The 16453-nt window shown below is 44.3% G+C and overlaps 1 protein-coding gene across 2 annotated transcripts in view; it reads left to right on the forward strand.

The window, feature by feature from the left end:
- Nucleotides 1-10850, forward strand: part of GAB3 (GRB2 associated binding protein 3) — a 65475-nt gene extending 54625 nt beyond the window's left edge. For both annotated transcript variants that reach the window (XM_062503158.1, XM_062503159.1), the window contains exons 6-10: nucleotides 953-1208; nucleotides 2280-2361; nucleotides 3959-4061; nucleotides 5316-5429; nucleotides 6435-10850. In XM_062503158.1, coding sequence (XP_062359142.1) covers nucleotides 953-1208; nucleotides 2280-2361; nucleotides 3959-4061; nucleotides 5316-5429; nucleotides 6435-6551 — 672 coding nt within the window. In that variant the 3' untranslated portion in view covers nucleotides 6552-10850. The remainder of the gene's footprint in view (nucleotides 1-952; nucleotides 1209-2279; nucleotides 2362-3958; nucleotides 4062-5315; nucleotides 5430-6434) is intronic.
- The last annotated feature ends 5603 nt before the right edge of the window (nucleotides 10851-16453 follow it).

A 16453-nucleotide genomic window follows, 5' to 3' on the forward strand; every position in this document is an offset into this window, starting at 1 on the left:
TGTGCTGGCCACTTTGTGGCCTCAGGCAGCCTTTGAGAGAACAGGGAGGGTGAGGACTCAATACTGAGCACCCTGTTTTTAAAGAAGATGAAGCTGGGTCTGTTATGAAAAAGGTTACCAGGAGCCTCAAGAATTAAACTGTTGACCAAGAGCTCAGCCAGAACAGATGGCTTATTCCTTGGAAAAGGGGTCTAAAGAAACCTATCTCTTCGTGGTCCTGAGGGATATCTCTTCTTTAGGACATTTTAAAATGTCTGTGATTGAAGGTTCTATGAGTCTACAGCTTCCTGCCTCAGCCTTTGACGGACACAGTTCTAAGTAGCACCATCTCACATCACATAGACAGTCTTCTCCCTGGTACTGAATGTTGTCTTCTGTGGGAGAGCCTTTGCTGGTGGTGGGCAACTTATATTTTAGCCCTTTTTGAAAGCTTGCAAGGGTCGCAATTGTTCCTTCTCATCACTCAGCCAGCACTAACCTGCATGAAGTGATTTTCTAATACTAATTCTCAGTGACCAGAAGTGAGTTGTGGATCACTGTCAGCTCCGTCAGCTTCCACTTTTGCTAATGTCTAGCTCATCAGGTGTTCTCCTTTCAGACTTTTTTATATTCAGGATCCTCCCTCATTTTATAGGTCAGAATTAGTGCTGTGAGAGGCAAGTACAACCTCACTGAAGCTGGAGGATTTAACCAATAAAGTCACCAATCGATTTGGTTCTAGTTTCTACCAGTGACTTGCGAAGAGTGGACTTCTCCAGAGCTGGATTGTTAATCTGAACTCATGTGTTTCTCTTGTTGCTCCATCTTGTGCCTCTCTGAAAGGCCCCATCAGAACAATCCTGGCCTGGGCTCAATCCAGGCGCGTTCCCACCTCGCAGCAGCTCCGGGCTTGGCGGCGGCAGGCCGTGCATTAATCAAGCAGTTTCCCTTTCTGCCTCTGCTTTGCTCGCAGCCGTGCCGGTTCTCCCCGCTGTACTCGACGGCTGCGGACAGCACGGAGGACAGCTACATGCCCATGCGCCCCAGCACCTCTCCCTCCGCGCCCGGCTCCGACTGCTCCCCCGACGGCTACATCCCCATGAGCCCTGGCTCGGCCACCTTCACCTTCCCTGTCATCAGCACTGAAAAACTCACCAGCCCGTTGCCTGAGCTTCCCTCCGACGTGGAGCCCCCCCCCGTGAACCGAGACCTCAAGCCTCGCAGGAAGGGTGAGCCCAGACCTAAAGTGCAAAGCCTGGGGGTCCTGAGGGTGGGGACATGGGTGACCTCTTTTGATAATGTCCTTGGCATGTCTTAAAGCAACTCCCCCTCTGGAAGACGAGTTTAAAAGCTGTGTGACTTACAGCACTGTAACCTAGGATGTGCTTTCAGGGTGGTTAGTGAGTGCAGGAAGAGCTTCCATGGCTGCTTCTGCAGTCAAAGCCCAGGTGGCTCCATAAAGCACAGTGCCTGGCTTTTCACTGTGACTGCAAACAGCCAGAGGGATGTAGCCTGAGAGAGACAGCAGACTAAGTCTTGCCACTCTGAAGCATATGTACTCCTGTCTTACCAGCTTTCTGACCTGCCAGGAATGGGACATCCAAACTCAAGTTCTCAAACTTGATGTGTTGGCTGTTGGTTAAACCTCTGTTGGGTAGGCACAGCTGTCTTAGCTTAATTAGGAATTTTCTGCAGATGCTTTTGCTGATGGTAATTTTCCACTCCTGGTTTTCATGGCATAGCCAAAATCTGGGTTGCATTTCTAGAGAATGTACTGGGGACAAAATTCAACTTTGAAGTGAAGAAATTGCCTAAAAATTGGTTCAGATGGTGCTACTCTAAAATGGGGACAGACATTTAGACCATTGTCATGAAGAAAAGCAAATATATATCCTTTCTGTGAAAGGGTTTTGAGAATGGTGGACACATGTACATGGAGTGGTGACAGGAATGATCTTGATCCCCATGTATAGGACCTTTTTGTTTAGAATGGAATCCAAAACCTGTTATAACCTCTAGCCTCTCCAAGGCAGCACATGCAGAGCATATTTGGGGCAAGCTTAGGTATCTTGTCTGGCTTTTGGTCTCTTTATGCCCACTATGTTTATTCTGTTATTTCAGAGTGACTGGAGGACTTTGCTTTCCAGCACTGACCCAAGAGGTCATTTGTTACTGATTTCTCTCTTAGTTATGTTCTGTGAAATACTCTGTTAATTTCTTTCTGTTAATACAAAACTGCATTTTTTTAAACAGTCTGTACTTTTCATTGAAAACATAGTTCCTTTTTTATTTACTTACAGCACGACCACCTCCTCTGGACTTGAGGAACCTCTCCACAATCCGGGAGCATGCTGCTGTGACCAGGATGTGGACTGTGCCTTAGTAAGTCAACAAGAAACCTGCCATTCCAATCTTCTGAGCATTAGCATGAAATAGAATTTAAAAAAACCTTGTCCCATTCCACAAGAAAGATTCCTGGCAAAGTCCAGAAACAAAAGTTCCACACGGTTCCTTTCAATATCTGCCAGGCTTTTGCTGTCTCTAAAAAGCAGGGCTCCCTTACACAATGGGCAGTTCCAGAGAATTCAGCATCATGATTTGAAGGTTCATTTTAAACAGCCTGGAGCTGGTCTGCACTCTGGTGTGGCTGCTACTATGGCTGAAAGCTTGGCATGCCTAAACTATTATAGAGCCATTTTTGCTCCAGGAAATTAATATAGCAAAGGAGAACCAGATCAGAAAAAGATCTGCCTGAATTGTAGACTGCGTGTAGAATTCTGCACTGCCACACAGCAATCCAGACTTGAACTTTTGGCATGACCTTTTCTCACTAGAAATTAGTTGTTGGTAAAACAAATTATTTTGATCCCAAAGCCCAGGTAGTATGAACAGATGACACTCTTGGGCTCCAAGGGCAGCAGAAGACTCGTCTTCAGGGAATTTGTGAGCAGGGGAGGACTTCAGCCTGCTGGCTGGGGGAGTCTTGGCACAAAAAAAAAGAAAAAGCAGCTGTTCTGAAGAGTGCATGCAAAAATTCCCATCAACCTCCTCAGCGCACCCTGGGCATTGCAGAAAATGTGGAGTTTTGCTGGCATGAGTGCCAGACAGGGCATTTCCACTCCCCCATTTCAGGTAGTCATGTGAAGGGCAACAGAGACACAAGGTAAGCAGTTTCTCAGTTGCAGAGCCCTCTCACATCCAGTCCAAGGCTGGTTGTGCCCCTTGGCACTGCCTGTTAGGGAAAGCCAATACTCTGCCTTCCACCCATCCCTGCCAGAGCACTGAGGTTAATCAGTGCTGACACAGTGCAGAGCCTTGAAGGATTATGAGTTTAGGGTGAGTTTGCATGTTTTACACTAACAAAAATAAAAAAGATGTTATGCCTGAAACTAATAGAGCAAAAGGAATTATGCTGTTCAGAGAGACCATCTAATTTCCTTTTGACCAAGCCAATTGTGCTTGTCTGTGGTAATTTATTCACCATGCACCTCTGAGAGTTGTGTTCATGGGAGAGATTTCCCTGTGCAAGGACTGAGTCACAACCATCTCCACAGCATGTGTGGCAGGTGTTGACACTGTGTGCAAAGCCAGACCAAGTTCCCTTGCATGTACCTCCAGCAGCTGATTAGTTCACATCAGTCTCCAAAATGTGGATACCTGCACAGCCAAGTAACTGTCCCAATTCTTACCCAAATGAATGATAGCTCTGTGCACCTTGATAGAGAATTGCTTCAATGTTTTACACTTTCTGTCATACCAGATAGCAAACTATCATAAATCCCAGAGAAAAGAATCACCAAAATCAGTCAGCAATATAGCACACTATTTCTAGAACTAAGGAGTGGCTTTGGATGTCCTCTCCATAAAGGCCGCAGCCTTAGTGTGAGTTTATTCACCCTATGGACTGTGTCAGGCTTTGGCTTCATTTCAGTGCATCTGTAAGATGCTTCCTTAACCTCTCCTGTGTTTTTCTTCATAGCAATCGAATGAGCTTTATCTCACCAGAAAGAGACAGTATTAATTCAGCAAGAATATTTGCCAATTCAGTTTCCGGAGAAGAGGAAGAAAGTTACATTCATATGGTAATGTCATTTTCACACAGCCATCCTTTGCTTTATTCTTCTCTGTCACATTGATGGAGAATGCAGAAGTTTGTTTTCTAAGAAAAAATGTTGAGGAGGTTTGTCCTCTGCCTTCTGGTTTGTTTTTTGTTGTTTTCTTTTTTTTTTAAATGATGAAAAGGTTTTAAACCAAAGACACTGGGTCCAATTTACAGAGAGATAAGGGAAGCCCTTTTTCTGCTCTGCAGAACTCAGCTGTTCACCCACAAATGTTGCTGAGCAGTTCCAAGAGATCACAGGGATCAGCCATATTTACATGAGAACTCCTTAAGACAAAGGAAATGAAATCTTTTCACCTTTTAAAAGTGTGCCTTGCAAAATCTCCTAGGAAATAACAGAAAGCCATTAGTACACTTCCTAAAGAAACACACCAAATATTGTGCAGAAACAGAACTCCCATTAAAGTCTCATTGCTTCTGCTTTGGCTGGTGGCACTAACCCCACTTCCCATCCCATGAAAGAAGAACATCTGGCTTTGTGGCTTCCTTTTTTTCATTTACTCTTTAGCCATATCTTGCAAAAGATCAGAATCTTGTTTTACTTTGAATTCTAGGTGGAAATGGATCTCAACTCCATTCACCTGAGCCAACGTCTACAGATCTGCTCCATAGCCAAAGCCCAATACCAATAGCTATAAAACTATATTGCCCACAGTCTCCATGAACCATAGTTTCAAATTTTAACCCACATCTCCACCAGACTGAAATCTGCTCAAGAGGGCAGTTTCAGTTGTAACCATTCCCCATTTGATTTTTCTAGTCAAGGAAAACCTGACATATATTTGTGGTTTTCTGTCATTTCATAAGAATAATTTTCAGTTTCTGGATTTAAACTGAATTTTTGCAATTTCTTTAATTCATTGAATTATGATATTTAAGTGGGCAGTGGTGCAAATCTGAGCATTCCAATGGCTTAGATTGAGAAGCTGGGCACAAGTCCTTCTTGATAAAATTGAGTGTAAATCAGCCTGTTTAGTTTGTTTTGCCAGAATTATCAGAAGAAAAAGGATCTCATGGTTCCTTTATGCCATCTCACAATCACCAGTGTTACGCTGCAGTTAGTAACCAAATGTACCCTTGGCATAGAAAATTATGTGGGCCCTGACTGTTCTCATCCAGATTCTGCCAGGCGACTCTCCCAACTCACTATTGTGATCCTGTTTCCTTCTAGGATCATGTTTTTAGAGCATTAAAAATTTTTCTTCTTTCCTGACAGGAGCAAAGACAGGCCACCTCTCCATACAGTGGTGTTTTTCCATGGACAAGGAAGTCTAACCTTGATTACTTAGCACTGGATTTTAACTCTGCTTCCCCATCCCCTGTGCAAAAGGTATGAGTTACCTGAAAAATCCCACAGCCTCCTGTCTTTTTGTCTGCTGGGAGGAAATTGAGACTCGGGATCACATCCTGCTAGGTGTCTAAGTGCCATGATGAAGCCAGTCATGTTTCCAACTGACCGTATTTGTGTCAGGCCCAAGATTAATATGATAAAAGCATGATGAGGGTGCTGACAAGGTGTCCTTAGTGTGACTCTTTGGGATGTTGCTGCCACGAACTCAGCACAGGGAATGAAACTGTACCGGGAAGTGCAGCCATGAGGGCTCGTGGGCAAGTGGGTTGATGCTTGCAGGATCTCTGCATGCTCCTTCATTTTCATCAAGTCTCCACAAAGCCTTCCTGCTAGTGTTCCCCAAAATCTCTTTGCAGTAACAAGTTTGCAGCCCATGATAAATTCATGGGGTAAAACTGTACCATGTCTTATAATCTGGCAACATATGCATCTTTATTTTGCATCACCAAATCAATTTTAATTTCCTTTTCAATGCTGAGAAAATACATTCCTTGTTCCAAAGAACTTCTAACCTGTCCTGGTGGTGGGTATGTACCACTGCAAAGCAATGAACTGTTGTTGTTTTGGATCATTTTATGTCCTATGTATCATTTTCCCCATCAGCCAATACTCCCAGATGCAAAAGACTCAAGACTCTTAAGCTTTCTTGTTTAAACACTCCCTGTGTCTAAAATCATGTAGGTTATTCTTGCAGCAGGATCACTCAGATGAGGAGAGAATTATTATCTCCTTGGAAATAACCAGTACAGCCCATTTCCCTTGCTTGCTGTGCTGGGCTGAGTGACAGGGTTGACAGATGGATAATTGTAGCTAAAACAGGCTGTAAAGCAATGGTTTTTTGTCAGCTGATGTCACTGTGAGCTTCAAGGTGAAGTGAAGCAATCAAGGAATGAGGGATAGGGAAAAGAGAAAAGCTAAGTTTCACTAACACCCCTTTTCAACCTGAAAATGAAAACATTGTATTTTTTCCTCTCTCTCCCATAGAAGCCTTTTCTGTCCGAGGAACAGAGAGTGGACTATGTCCAGGTGGATGAACAGAAGACTCAAGCTTTACAGAACACTAAGCAGGAATGGACAGATGAAAGACAATCAAAAGTGTAAAGGAAGAAGATTTGGAATCTGGAAGGGATATTTTTTTTTTTTTTGCACTGGAACCACAATGTTAATGAAGCAGCTATCACAGTAGAGCTCAAAGGCAGAGAGAGTTGTAAGATGCTTCCAGTCTATAGAGGCATTTTTACTGGAAACCTTTGATTTCAGCTGGAAAAAGTATGTTGAGTGAGTGGGTGGTTCACTGATGACTAAAGTAATGCATTAGACTTTTTTCCTGCCCTCACCAGTATGCTACATGGTACCATTTTCTGGAATTATTCTCCAACGAGTCATACACTTAACGAATCCACTACAAGTCCTATTAATCTAATTCATCCTGCCTTCTCCTTCTGTTGCATAATTCCTAATTGCTAAAGCTATTTTTTGACATTCCTACAAATGCTGCAGGTGCTCAGAGTGCTTCTATGGCAGCATGCATCTGACAGGTTTTGGTGACTAATCAACTAAGGGCTAAAATACTGAAACAATAAAAAACTTTTTGAATATATAGAGCTTAAGAAAAGAGAATTTTGAGAAGTATTTTTCCCCTGGGTTTAAAAGGTCTGGCTGTGAGCTGATGCTGTCAGAACTCAAAACAGGACTATGTATCCATGCAACTGGAATGCATGGTCTTTGACCCTCTGGATGATGGTCATTGTATTAAGCTTCTTCCCTCCATTGTGGCTCATACTTGTCACTCTTCTGTCTGATTCCTACTGATGTTTTCTCCCCTGTCTTGGGAAGTGTCTTTGGCACAGCACTGCTGCTCTTCTAGTAGGAGGCTGCAACCACACAGTTCTTGGCTGGCCGAAAAATAGAAAGGGAAGCTGTGATCCTGTTCCTGCAAGCCTTGAGAGAACTGGCAAAGGATCAAGACTGCTTTCATCTGAACAGCAGAAGAAATGCCATTGGAATTGCTGGTAGCAGTCGTCAATCTGATTGTTTCACTAGACCCACCCCAAAATAAAGAGGAGCATTAGGAAGTGCAGTGTGCTCTGAGAGAGCCCAAGAGCCTGCCAAAACAGCACAGCACTGTGCTCATGCAGTATTGAGGACCTCTGAGCTCAGGAAGATTCTCTACCTTGGGACTGGTTACAGGCACTGTCTCAGGATGACATATGTGTATAGTTTATAAGATAACTTTGAACACATGGCTGCAGTCTTTATTTTACAGTGGCACACAGCCACTTGACTCATGGAAGTAGGCAGTGATGCTGAGTGACCCATACTGGATTTGGTCTCACAGGTTTTGCTCCTGTAGGGGAGTCCCAATAGCCATAAGAAGTCTGATCCTGTCAACATGGACAGACAGACAGGACCCTTAAAAAAAAATTTCTTCTTTGATAGTGCCAATTCGCTGGCCTCCTTTCATGTGCCTGTTGTTACCACATTGCATTGCTGTAACCTGGCATCCTAAAAATTCTGATCTATGAAATAGAGGTCGCCGAAATGTCATTGCAGAAACCACTGGCATTTCAAGGCTCCTCCACAACTTCCTCCCTACACCCTGTCTGCTCTGATCATTCCGGCACTCTGGGAGGCTGAGTCACACGTCCTGGCACATAGCTAACAGAAAGAGTTTTCCTCCTACCTCAAGAGTGCTGAAGGGCTTGCAAGTCTCACTGCTTCTTTAGCCCAGCCCCTGGGGATCTGTGGTGACCAGGATCTCACTAGGTTACACTGCAAGAACGGGGTTCACCAGCGCCTTCACTGACTGGGGCAAACTGGGTGCCCAGGCCTGCAGGCATGAAGTGTCCTGGAGTAGAGCCACTTGGAAAACCAGGGTTAGTCCTGCAGATAGCTGACTTGCTGTTCCCTCCTGCTCTGCTCCCCCACCTCCCCCAAAGCTCTCAAATGAAAATTGATGTTCATAAAACTTTGAAAACAATTGCCACTTTTCCATATATATACCTTGTCCATATATATCTCGGTGTGAAATGTACCTTGTTAAAACCCAACTGTTTTGTCCTCTAACTGATTTAGCAGAGCTGTGAGTACCCATGCCCTGGGAGTGATATTGGGGCAGGGCGTTTGGGGAGACGCAGTGGAGATCTGCACCTGCATAGAGGTGTCAGAGAGAGGGAAGCATGGAAGGGACATGGATACCGAGTCCTTTGCCCTTCTGCTCAAAAGAATTGCCTTTCTTTCAAAGTGCAAATAACACATGTTGCTGAAAGCTCTTGGTATGCACAGATGCACTGAAAGGGTTAGAAGTCCAGCTAAAAGGTGTTTTGAATTACAGAGGCTCAGCCTCCACAAAGGGTGAGTGAAGTTATGTTCTGCTACTGCAGATCCTGGATTGTGGAGTGATGGCAGTGCAGCCTCTGGTGCGGATCAGAACCACACACAGATCAGCTCCTGTTGGACTGGAGTGCTTCCTTTCATGCTGTCAGAAAATCTTCTGAAGTGGAAAACTACCACATTATTGAAGACAACTGACTCACTTGGTATTCCAGTTTATTGTAAAAATATTTAAACTTCAATAAACCTTGTTAACAGATCATTCAGAAGTTTAGAGAAGAAAGAGCTGTATCAGGATTTTTACTCCCCTAAAAAGACATAAACTTATAGCTTGGCAAGGACTGTCCTTAGATCAGAATGGCCCCTTTCAACTTCCTATGTTCCCTGCTTGCCCTCACGACACTCTTATCTTGACCAAATGCTGCTCACTGGTTTCTAACTTCCACTTTTAACTAAGAGCTAAGATTGAGAGTTTATTCCAATTTTTCATGTAATGTCTGTTAATGCCCTGGCTGCTCCAGGGCCCATGACATACATTCTTGTGCAAGCACAATACATGAAACAGGAACAATTAATAAATACTGGGGGAAAAAAAATTTAAAAGCAGAGCAGTCCTTCTCAAAAGCTTTTTTTTTTTTAATTTTGTTTTGGTCAAGCTCCACAGTACTTCAAAGACGGTAAAGAGGAGCAGGTGTGTAGGAGGAGGGCAAAGGCCAAATCTGCTGTGGCCACTTTGTCACTAAGGATTTGGGTGTGAAGGGAGCTGAAGCAGCCACAACTGACAAACCTGTGGGCCAGTACTCTTAGAGCCAACTGGTGGGAGTGGAGGAGTGTTACAGAGTAAAAAGGAGGTACTGTTTAGTTAAGTTTGTTTAAATCCTAATCCCTTGGCCAGGAGGAAAGAAAACCCAAAAAATGAGTCAGCTTTTGACAATGTCATGTCTGAAAATATAGCCCAGGTCAGAGCCCTTGGTCAGTATTGGCTCTGAGGCCAGCCAGGTACACTCCTGTTGGTGTCCTCTTTTTGCCGTGAGTCTGTTATTTGCATGTATTTTTTTTTTCAAAAGATTGGTGAGAGCTGATGCACAGAGGTGTCCTGCACCTAAATGAGCATAGAGTGGCCAGTGGTCCCTTAGCAAACTCTGCTGAGGGAATTGGCATTGCCCAGCCCAGGTATTGTAGTGCCTTCTCTAGCACTGCTCCCCATTAAAAATGAGGAGAGTGCTAAATGAGCAGAACACTTTTAGTTCAATTGGAAATGTCATGTTGTGTAGCTGCTGGATGAAGCTTGGTTGCAGGATGACATGGAGAACAACCAAGCTCAATGGTTTGAGTTGTGTGGTTATTGTTGGGGCCATCAGTGGTTCCCACCACTGATGTGTTTAATATGGCCTTACTCTCTCCTTCAGTGACCGCACATTTGACCAAGACATAGCAGGTCAACAACTCATTTGATTTTTGGACTAAACTACATTTTACATTTATAATTCCTTTATGACAGTAGGCAGCATTAATTTCCTTACTGGCAGAAATGAGCACTTAACCTGAGAAATGCCAGCAGCCATGTACCTGGAGCAAAGTCTTTTCAGCCAGCTCACTTTGCCAGTGGTAGCACCTGCTTTCTTCATTGTCACTAACTACATCCTAGATGTAGATTTTGGAGTTTTATTCACTTGCAGTGATTCCGAAGTTTAGTAATACAAAGACCATCAGATGCTGTGAAGAGAACAAAGTATAGGGCAATGCCTTCTCTTTGTCCCCCTGTTCTGCAAAACTTGCTCAGGTTTAAAAAAAGTTAAAGCCACCAAAATAGCAGACATTTGCCATGTCAAAGCCAGGATATTTTTTGTTTTCAAATAAAAATAAATGTTTTCTTGTGCAAATGAAGCATTATACATTTTTTTTGTATCTGTAAATTTGTAGGGAGGCATTAAACAGTCATCTCTGTTACAAAGGGACAAGTCGTTGCTAGAGGGAAGGGGCTCACCTTCCTCATGTTTCATTGTAATGTTTGGTGTATATATTTGCACATTAAACTGTATCTTTTTTTCTAATAAATTAATATAAAAGATAGCTGTGATCCTGAATTATTTTGATAAGTGAAGATGCTCATGGGATAAGCTCCCACATTTTGCATTTAAAGCTTTTTCCATTTTTTAATTCTCTTACTAGGCAATGATTTGTTCATATAAAATATTTGGATACAAATTCAAACAAATTTGCAAACAAATGTCATACACCTGTGTATCAGGGAGATTATTTGCAGAATAACAAAGAACTGTGAAGTTGTGACTTGTATACATGTCTGTATCCTCCTGGGACAGGATGAGCTGAGGTGTCCCAGCCCCAACTTCTGCTGCCATAGCCAAGGGGCAGGAAGGGGCCACAACTCCTGACTGACCATGTAGACCACAAGCACTTACGTATTCAGCACATGCTCCGGGCTTGGATACAAAGGCTAGTTGCTATTTAACCTGGTCTTTTAATTGCTCTGTGCTGAGGAGTCTAGTTGCTGGTAATATAATTTCCACATGCAGCAAGCTAAGGACGTGGGATCCTTTCAATGTGCACATCTCGGGATTTAGAAGAAAAAACAAGGCAGTCCATGGGAGCAGAGCTGAGTAAGCCTTGATGCTAACGAGCCAGCTAGTTCAGAAATAGTTTATTTATTGCTTCAGGAGAGTGCCACTTTCAGAACTGCATGCTTTGTAATCCTGGCTGGAGACCCCTCATGGTGGATTGAGGGAGGTGTAGTGCTTAGAGAGCCACTGATGGAAATTTGGCTGCACAACTCAAGACACACAGACATGTGTGACTTAGATAAGCCTTTGCCTGCAGGCTTGATAGAAGGGAGCTCTGTGACATTTTGTGTTTGGTCTTCAAGGGATGGCAGGTCAGAAAAATAAAAGGTCAGATAAAGTGACTGCCGGTTTACAGTTCTTCCATGTCCTCTGCCCAGCAGAGATGGCAACAACCCTTTCATCAGAGAGCACTTCCCAGAAAAGAGACTTCCCTCAATTGCACCTCCTCCCAGAGCCTCGGAGCAAAACAACTGTGTCAAAGCCACCATCAGCCCTGCCTCCATGGAGTGAGACAGGAAGCTTTGCACATCTCCATGCAAACTACTTTAGTGATTGGATAATAATAATAACAATAATAACAATAATAATAATGTGAAAAAACTGACAGCAAAATGTCTGGATATGTAAGCACTTGGCTCTATAGAGGCTGGCCCCTCTAGTTACATCTACAGTTTCAAACCACATCAAACACTTCCCTGAAGCAAAAAGCCACAGAGCAGCCAACCAGACAGCAAAACCAGGTTATCTTCATGCCTCTTCAAAAGGGCAGTAAGTCTCCATCATAGAATCATAGAATATACCTTGAGCTGGAAGAGACCCACAACAAACACTGAAGTCCAACTGCAGGTCCTGCACAGCACAGCCCCAAGGATCACATCATGTGCTTGAGAACATTGTCCAAACTCTTCTTGAGCTCTGGCAGGCTGAGTGCTGTGACCAATTCCTTACAGAAGCTGTTCCAGTGCTCACCCTCTGGTGAGGAACCTTTTCCTAATATCCAGCCTTTCAGCCCAGTGCCTTTTTGCCTCTTCAACTCTTTTGGTTAAAGTGCAATTGCTTTGGTCTGTTTTCAGCCAGAGCTGCTCAGGAGAGCATCTGCCTTAGATACAGGCATTCCTTTGTAGTCCTTGGGCTCTGTATCAACTCAAGACCACAGTGGTGACACCTCATTTCTCTCCAGGAGATCTCCAAGAGTTTTGGCAATGGAGCCATACTTTGCTTCCAATTTTTCATGTGGGTTTGCAGGACAGTGACCCTCCCAGGCCAGTGGCAGTAGCAGAAACAACACTGAATTTGTGGGGTATTAGTCCTACACTTTTGCCAGCAACTTATGCAGGCTCCACACTGTGTTTTGACAGGTATTAAGATCTGCATTTCCCCATCAATCAGCAACTAAAGCTCCTCTTCCAGTTATTTATGGCAGACAATGCAGAGGGACTTGGCTATCGGGTTATACACATTTATGGGAGCACACTGGCAGCCAGAGGTACCACATCCGGTGCAAACAAAGGATGCACTGGCAGAAGCTCAGCTCAATCCCACCTGGGGAGCTGATCCCAGACCCTGTTGTAATGCAGGAGTGAGCAGGGAGCAACCTAGCCTGTCATTCACTGTCCTAGTTTGTTTCTACTTTGAATTTCCTTTCACATCCAATTTTAGCATAAATTCATTGTTAAACAGCCCCAACATCCTGCTCTGACAGCTTTGGGGTCTTGGCATTGGCATATCCATTACTGTCTAAGAGCCTGAAAAGCCCTTGCTCTCTGGATGGCTCACACTGAGGGCTTTAAAACTTTGAGCAATTTAAGGGGGTGTTTACATTGCATGTGTTTGTGGTGGTTGTTGCAGTTCAGTTTGCTCCTTTATTCAGAAATGCTCCATTCTTTGTCCAGGAGCTCAGTTTCTTGGAATTGCCTCTGATTTTGCTGCTGTCTTCAGATGGCTGGGTTTGCTACTGCTGCTCTCATTTCTTAGCATCCTTCCCCACGTAAGTAGCATGGGGGAGACCTGCTCTGTGTTTTCCCCCAGAAGGCAAAAACCACAGATCCTTCCCATGTAGCATCCATTCTTCCACCTACTCCAGGAGACTATCACTCTGCCAGCATCCATGTTTTCTCTGGGAAGGCACAGAGTGTTTTGTAGAGTTAGTCAACAATGAAAAGGACACGATATCAAATAGAGGCAGCTCTGACAGGTGTCTGCAAGCACTTGAGAAAGTGCCAGAAGGCAAATAAAACTTTTTCCTTTAAATTTCCGGATCAAAATTCAGGACAAGCTTTAAGAAGAACTTTTTATACAGCCTGAAAGTGAGAATTCCTCTACAGAAAGACATCAAGGATAGAACAGTACAGGGATTCCTAAAATCCCTGAGGTCTCCATAACTCTTCCATGTCTCTGTTTAGCATTAATGTAGCTTTCAGGAAGCAGCCAGGTTTATCAGGCAAAGGGAGAAAGTTTCCAGAAGGAGTCCAAGCAGGGCTTAGGTGCCCCCCACCACAGTGGCATGCAGCTGAGATCCCTGCAAACAGCCCCAGCTGGAGACACTGAGCTGTTCCCCTTCAAACCTGAACTGCCTTAGGACATGCCGACTAGGGACTGGTTACCCCAACCCACCTGTGCCCAGGTGCAGGCAGCCCCAGGAGGGCTACAGGGACAGACTGACCCTCTCCTGCCTCCTCCTGCTGCTGCTTCTCCTGTCAAGCAGCCTCACATTCTCAGGGCTGTGCCCAGACCCCTTGGGGCCCCAAAAATCCAGAGGCTGAGATCTGCCCTTGGCCATAGGAGCAGGTGACTCAGCCACTCACATCTTAGGGTATGTTCATTCAGACTATGAACAATTCACTTTAAAGCTCTGTGCAAGCCAAATGTACTGACACCGGCAAACAAAGTTCCCCCAAAATGGCAAGGGTTTCTCAGAAGAAAATTTATCTGGCTTTTGGTGTAAATTTCATCCATGAAGATATGTAGGCAGCAGAACAGCAAGGCAGGCTGTTTAAATTCAAAATGAGAGATGTCCTTTTAAAGTGTTTTTTAAATAAAAATTAGACGATTCATCATTTCTTTGGTTTAACTTCCTCCACAGTTAGTCAGAAATCATCAGGAAATGGCACCTAAGGAAATCCGTCCTGTTCTGCCTGGTCAGCACAAAGAATGTGCTCATGCAGAGGACAGGGGTGGGGGGGCTCTGCCTCTTCCCAGGCAAAGCTGAGCAACACACCAGAGACTGCTCAAGAGTAAACTTGCATGACATGCAGAAACAAAATGACAGGGAGAAAAAATAAAGATTGATTTCCACAGTCAGCATGCCCAGAATCTGACTTTTGCACCAAATTAAAATTTGGAATAACCAGAAATGTCAGTATTTTTTTCCATGTTTATATGGGGGGGGAGGGGGGTGGGGGGAGCACAAAAAATAACAAAAACAAAACGAAACAAAAAATTAAAAAAACACACACTTTACCATCCATACACCTCTTAGAACTTTTTTCTAAACAGCTCTGGCTGTTAAATGATACCCAAGGCTCAACTAATAGATTATTTTCTATTGCAGACCTGCCTGTCTCTCTGTGCTCCTCTCACCAGTGACCACACCATTAATCCTTCCACAACCTACAGCTGGACTGGACTGGCTCAAAAAGTGCTTGAATGTACTTTTTCACCTTCAGCTTCTGTGGATCAAGCTGGGAGAAAAGGGTGTTTTGGTGTTATTCCATCATTTATGGTTACTTGTACATTTGTGGCTGCAAAAACAGAGATGTGTAAGCAAAAGCATCATCCTTTTCCATTGGCAACGTAATGTTAATCCTCCTAAAGAGCTCTTGCTAACCCTGCTGACCACAGTTCACTGCAAGAAACAGAGGGAGAAGCACATAAAGTGGCTGGTCTGCACTGGGAGGAGGTGAGAAACAGGAAACAGATGTGCAGGAGCTGGAGGAGAAGCTGTATCCATGAGGTTTATTTCCATCCTGCGGATGAGACACTGCATAGAAAAAGTTGAGTTGGTGAAAAACCCCAAACCTCATTTATACGGGCTAGTACGAAGTCTGTATCTTTTCTAGAAAAAGATCACAGAATAATCTGAGTGGGAAAGGATTCACAAGGATCATTGAGTCAAACTCCTGTCCCTGCACAGGACCATCCCCAAGGGTCACACCATGTGCCTGAGAACATCGTCCATGTTTCTGTTTAGAACTGTACCTGCACTACATTATTCTGTATCAGTGATTTGGCTCTTCCACCACTCTAGCTCTCTCACTTGTGCTTCTCCTGAGGAGACAGGCACTGCCAGGCTCACCTTCATGGCCTCTTTGGTGTCACAGAGAGCAGAGTCTGACTGATGCTGGCAGGTCCCCAGGCTGCTCCAAAACAGATATGGAAAATACTCTCTACAGACAGAAAATCAGGTGTGTCCCAGCCTGTATCCAAAGTGTACAATCAGAAAGGAAAAACAGTTCTGAAAAGCATCTTGCATTTATCTGGCTTATTCTTGCTATGGCTGCCTTTGATCTGTTTCCCAGGGATTTATCAGGTTCAAGGAGCTCTGTGGCATAAGGAAACCCTCGAGGTCCTTCTGCCAGGAGAAGGCTCAGCATGGAGCCCATGCCTGGCTGTGGGAACAGCTGTGTTTGCCCACCAGCCTCCAGCATGGGGAATTGGCTTTGCTTGTGTAGAAGCTCTGTGCAAACTCCTTTTGCTCTGTGGATCTAGAGGAGAACACACCCAGCTGCTTACACCCTGGGGAAAAATCCCGGTTTTGTACCTGGGGGAGGGAAACCTGCAGCCTTAGGAGGAGGCAGAAAAAATCATATTCCAGCAGAAACCTTTCCTACATGTACTGTACCTTAGTAGCTGGTAGGATGTGCTTTCTCAACAACCTTTTAATTCTGAATGGTCAGAAAGTACTTAAAAACGAGATTTCTCTGATAATTCTGACACTTGCACTGCAGCCAAGCAGAGTCCTCTACTCTGAAAACATTGACTCAAAGGCTTCCTGGTGCTGCAGAGCAGTGGTCAGTGTGAGATAGGATCAGTAACTCCAGCCCAGGGTTGAGCAACCTGTTTGTAAAATTGTGATCTGGCCACTTCCCC

This window comes from Cinclus cinclus, chromosome 15 (assembly GCF_963662255.1).
Source record: "Cinclus cinclus chromosome 15, bCinCin1.1, whole genome shotgun sequence".
NCBI classification, from domain to species: Eukaryota; Metazoa; Chordata; class Aves; order Passeriformes; family Cinclidae; genus Cinclus; species Cinclus cinclus.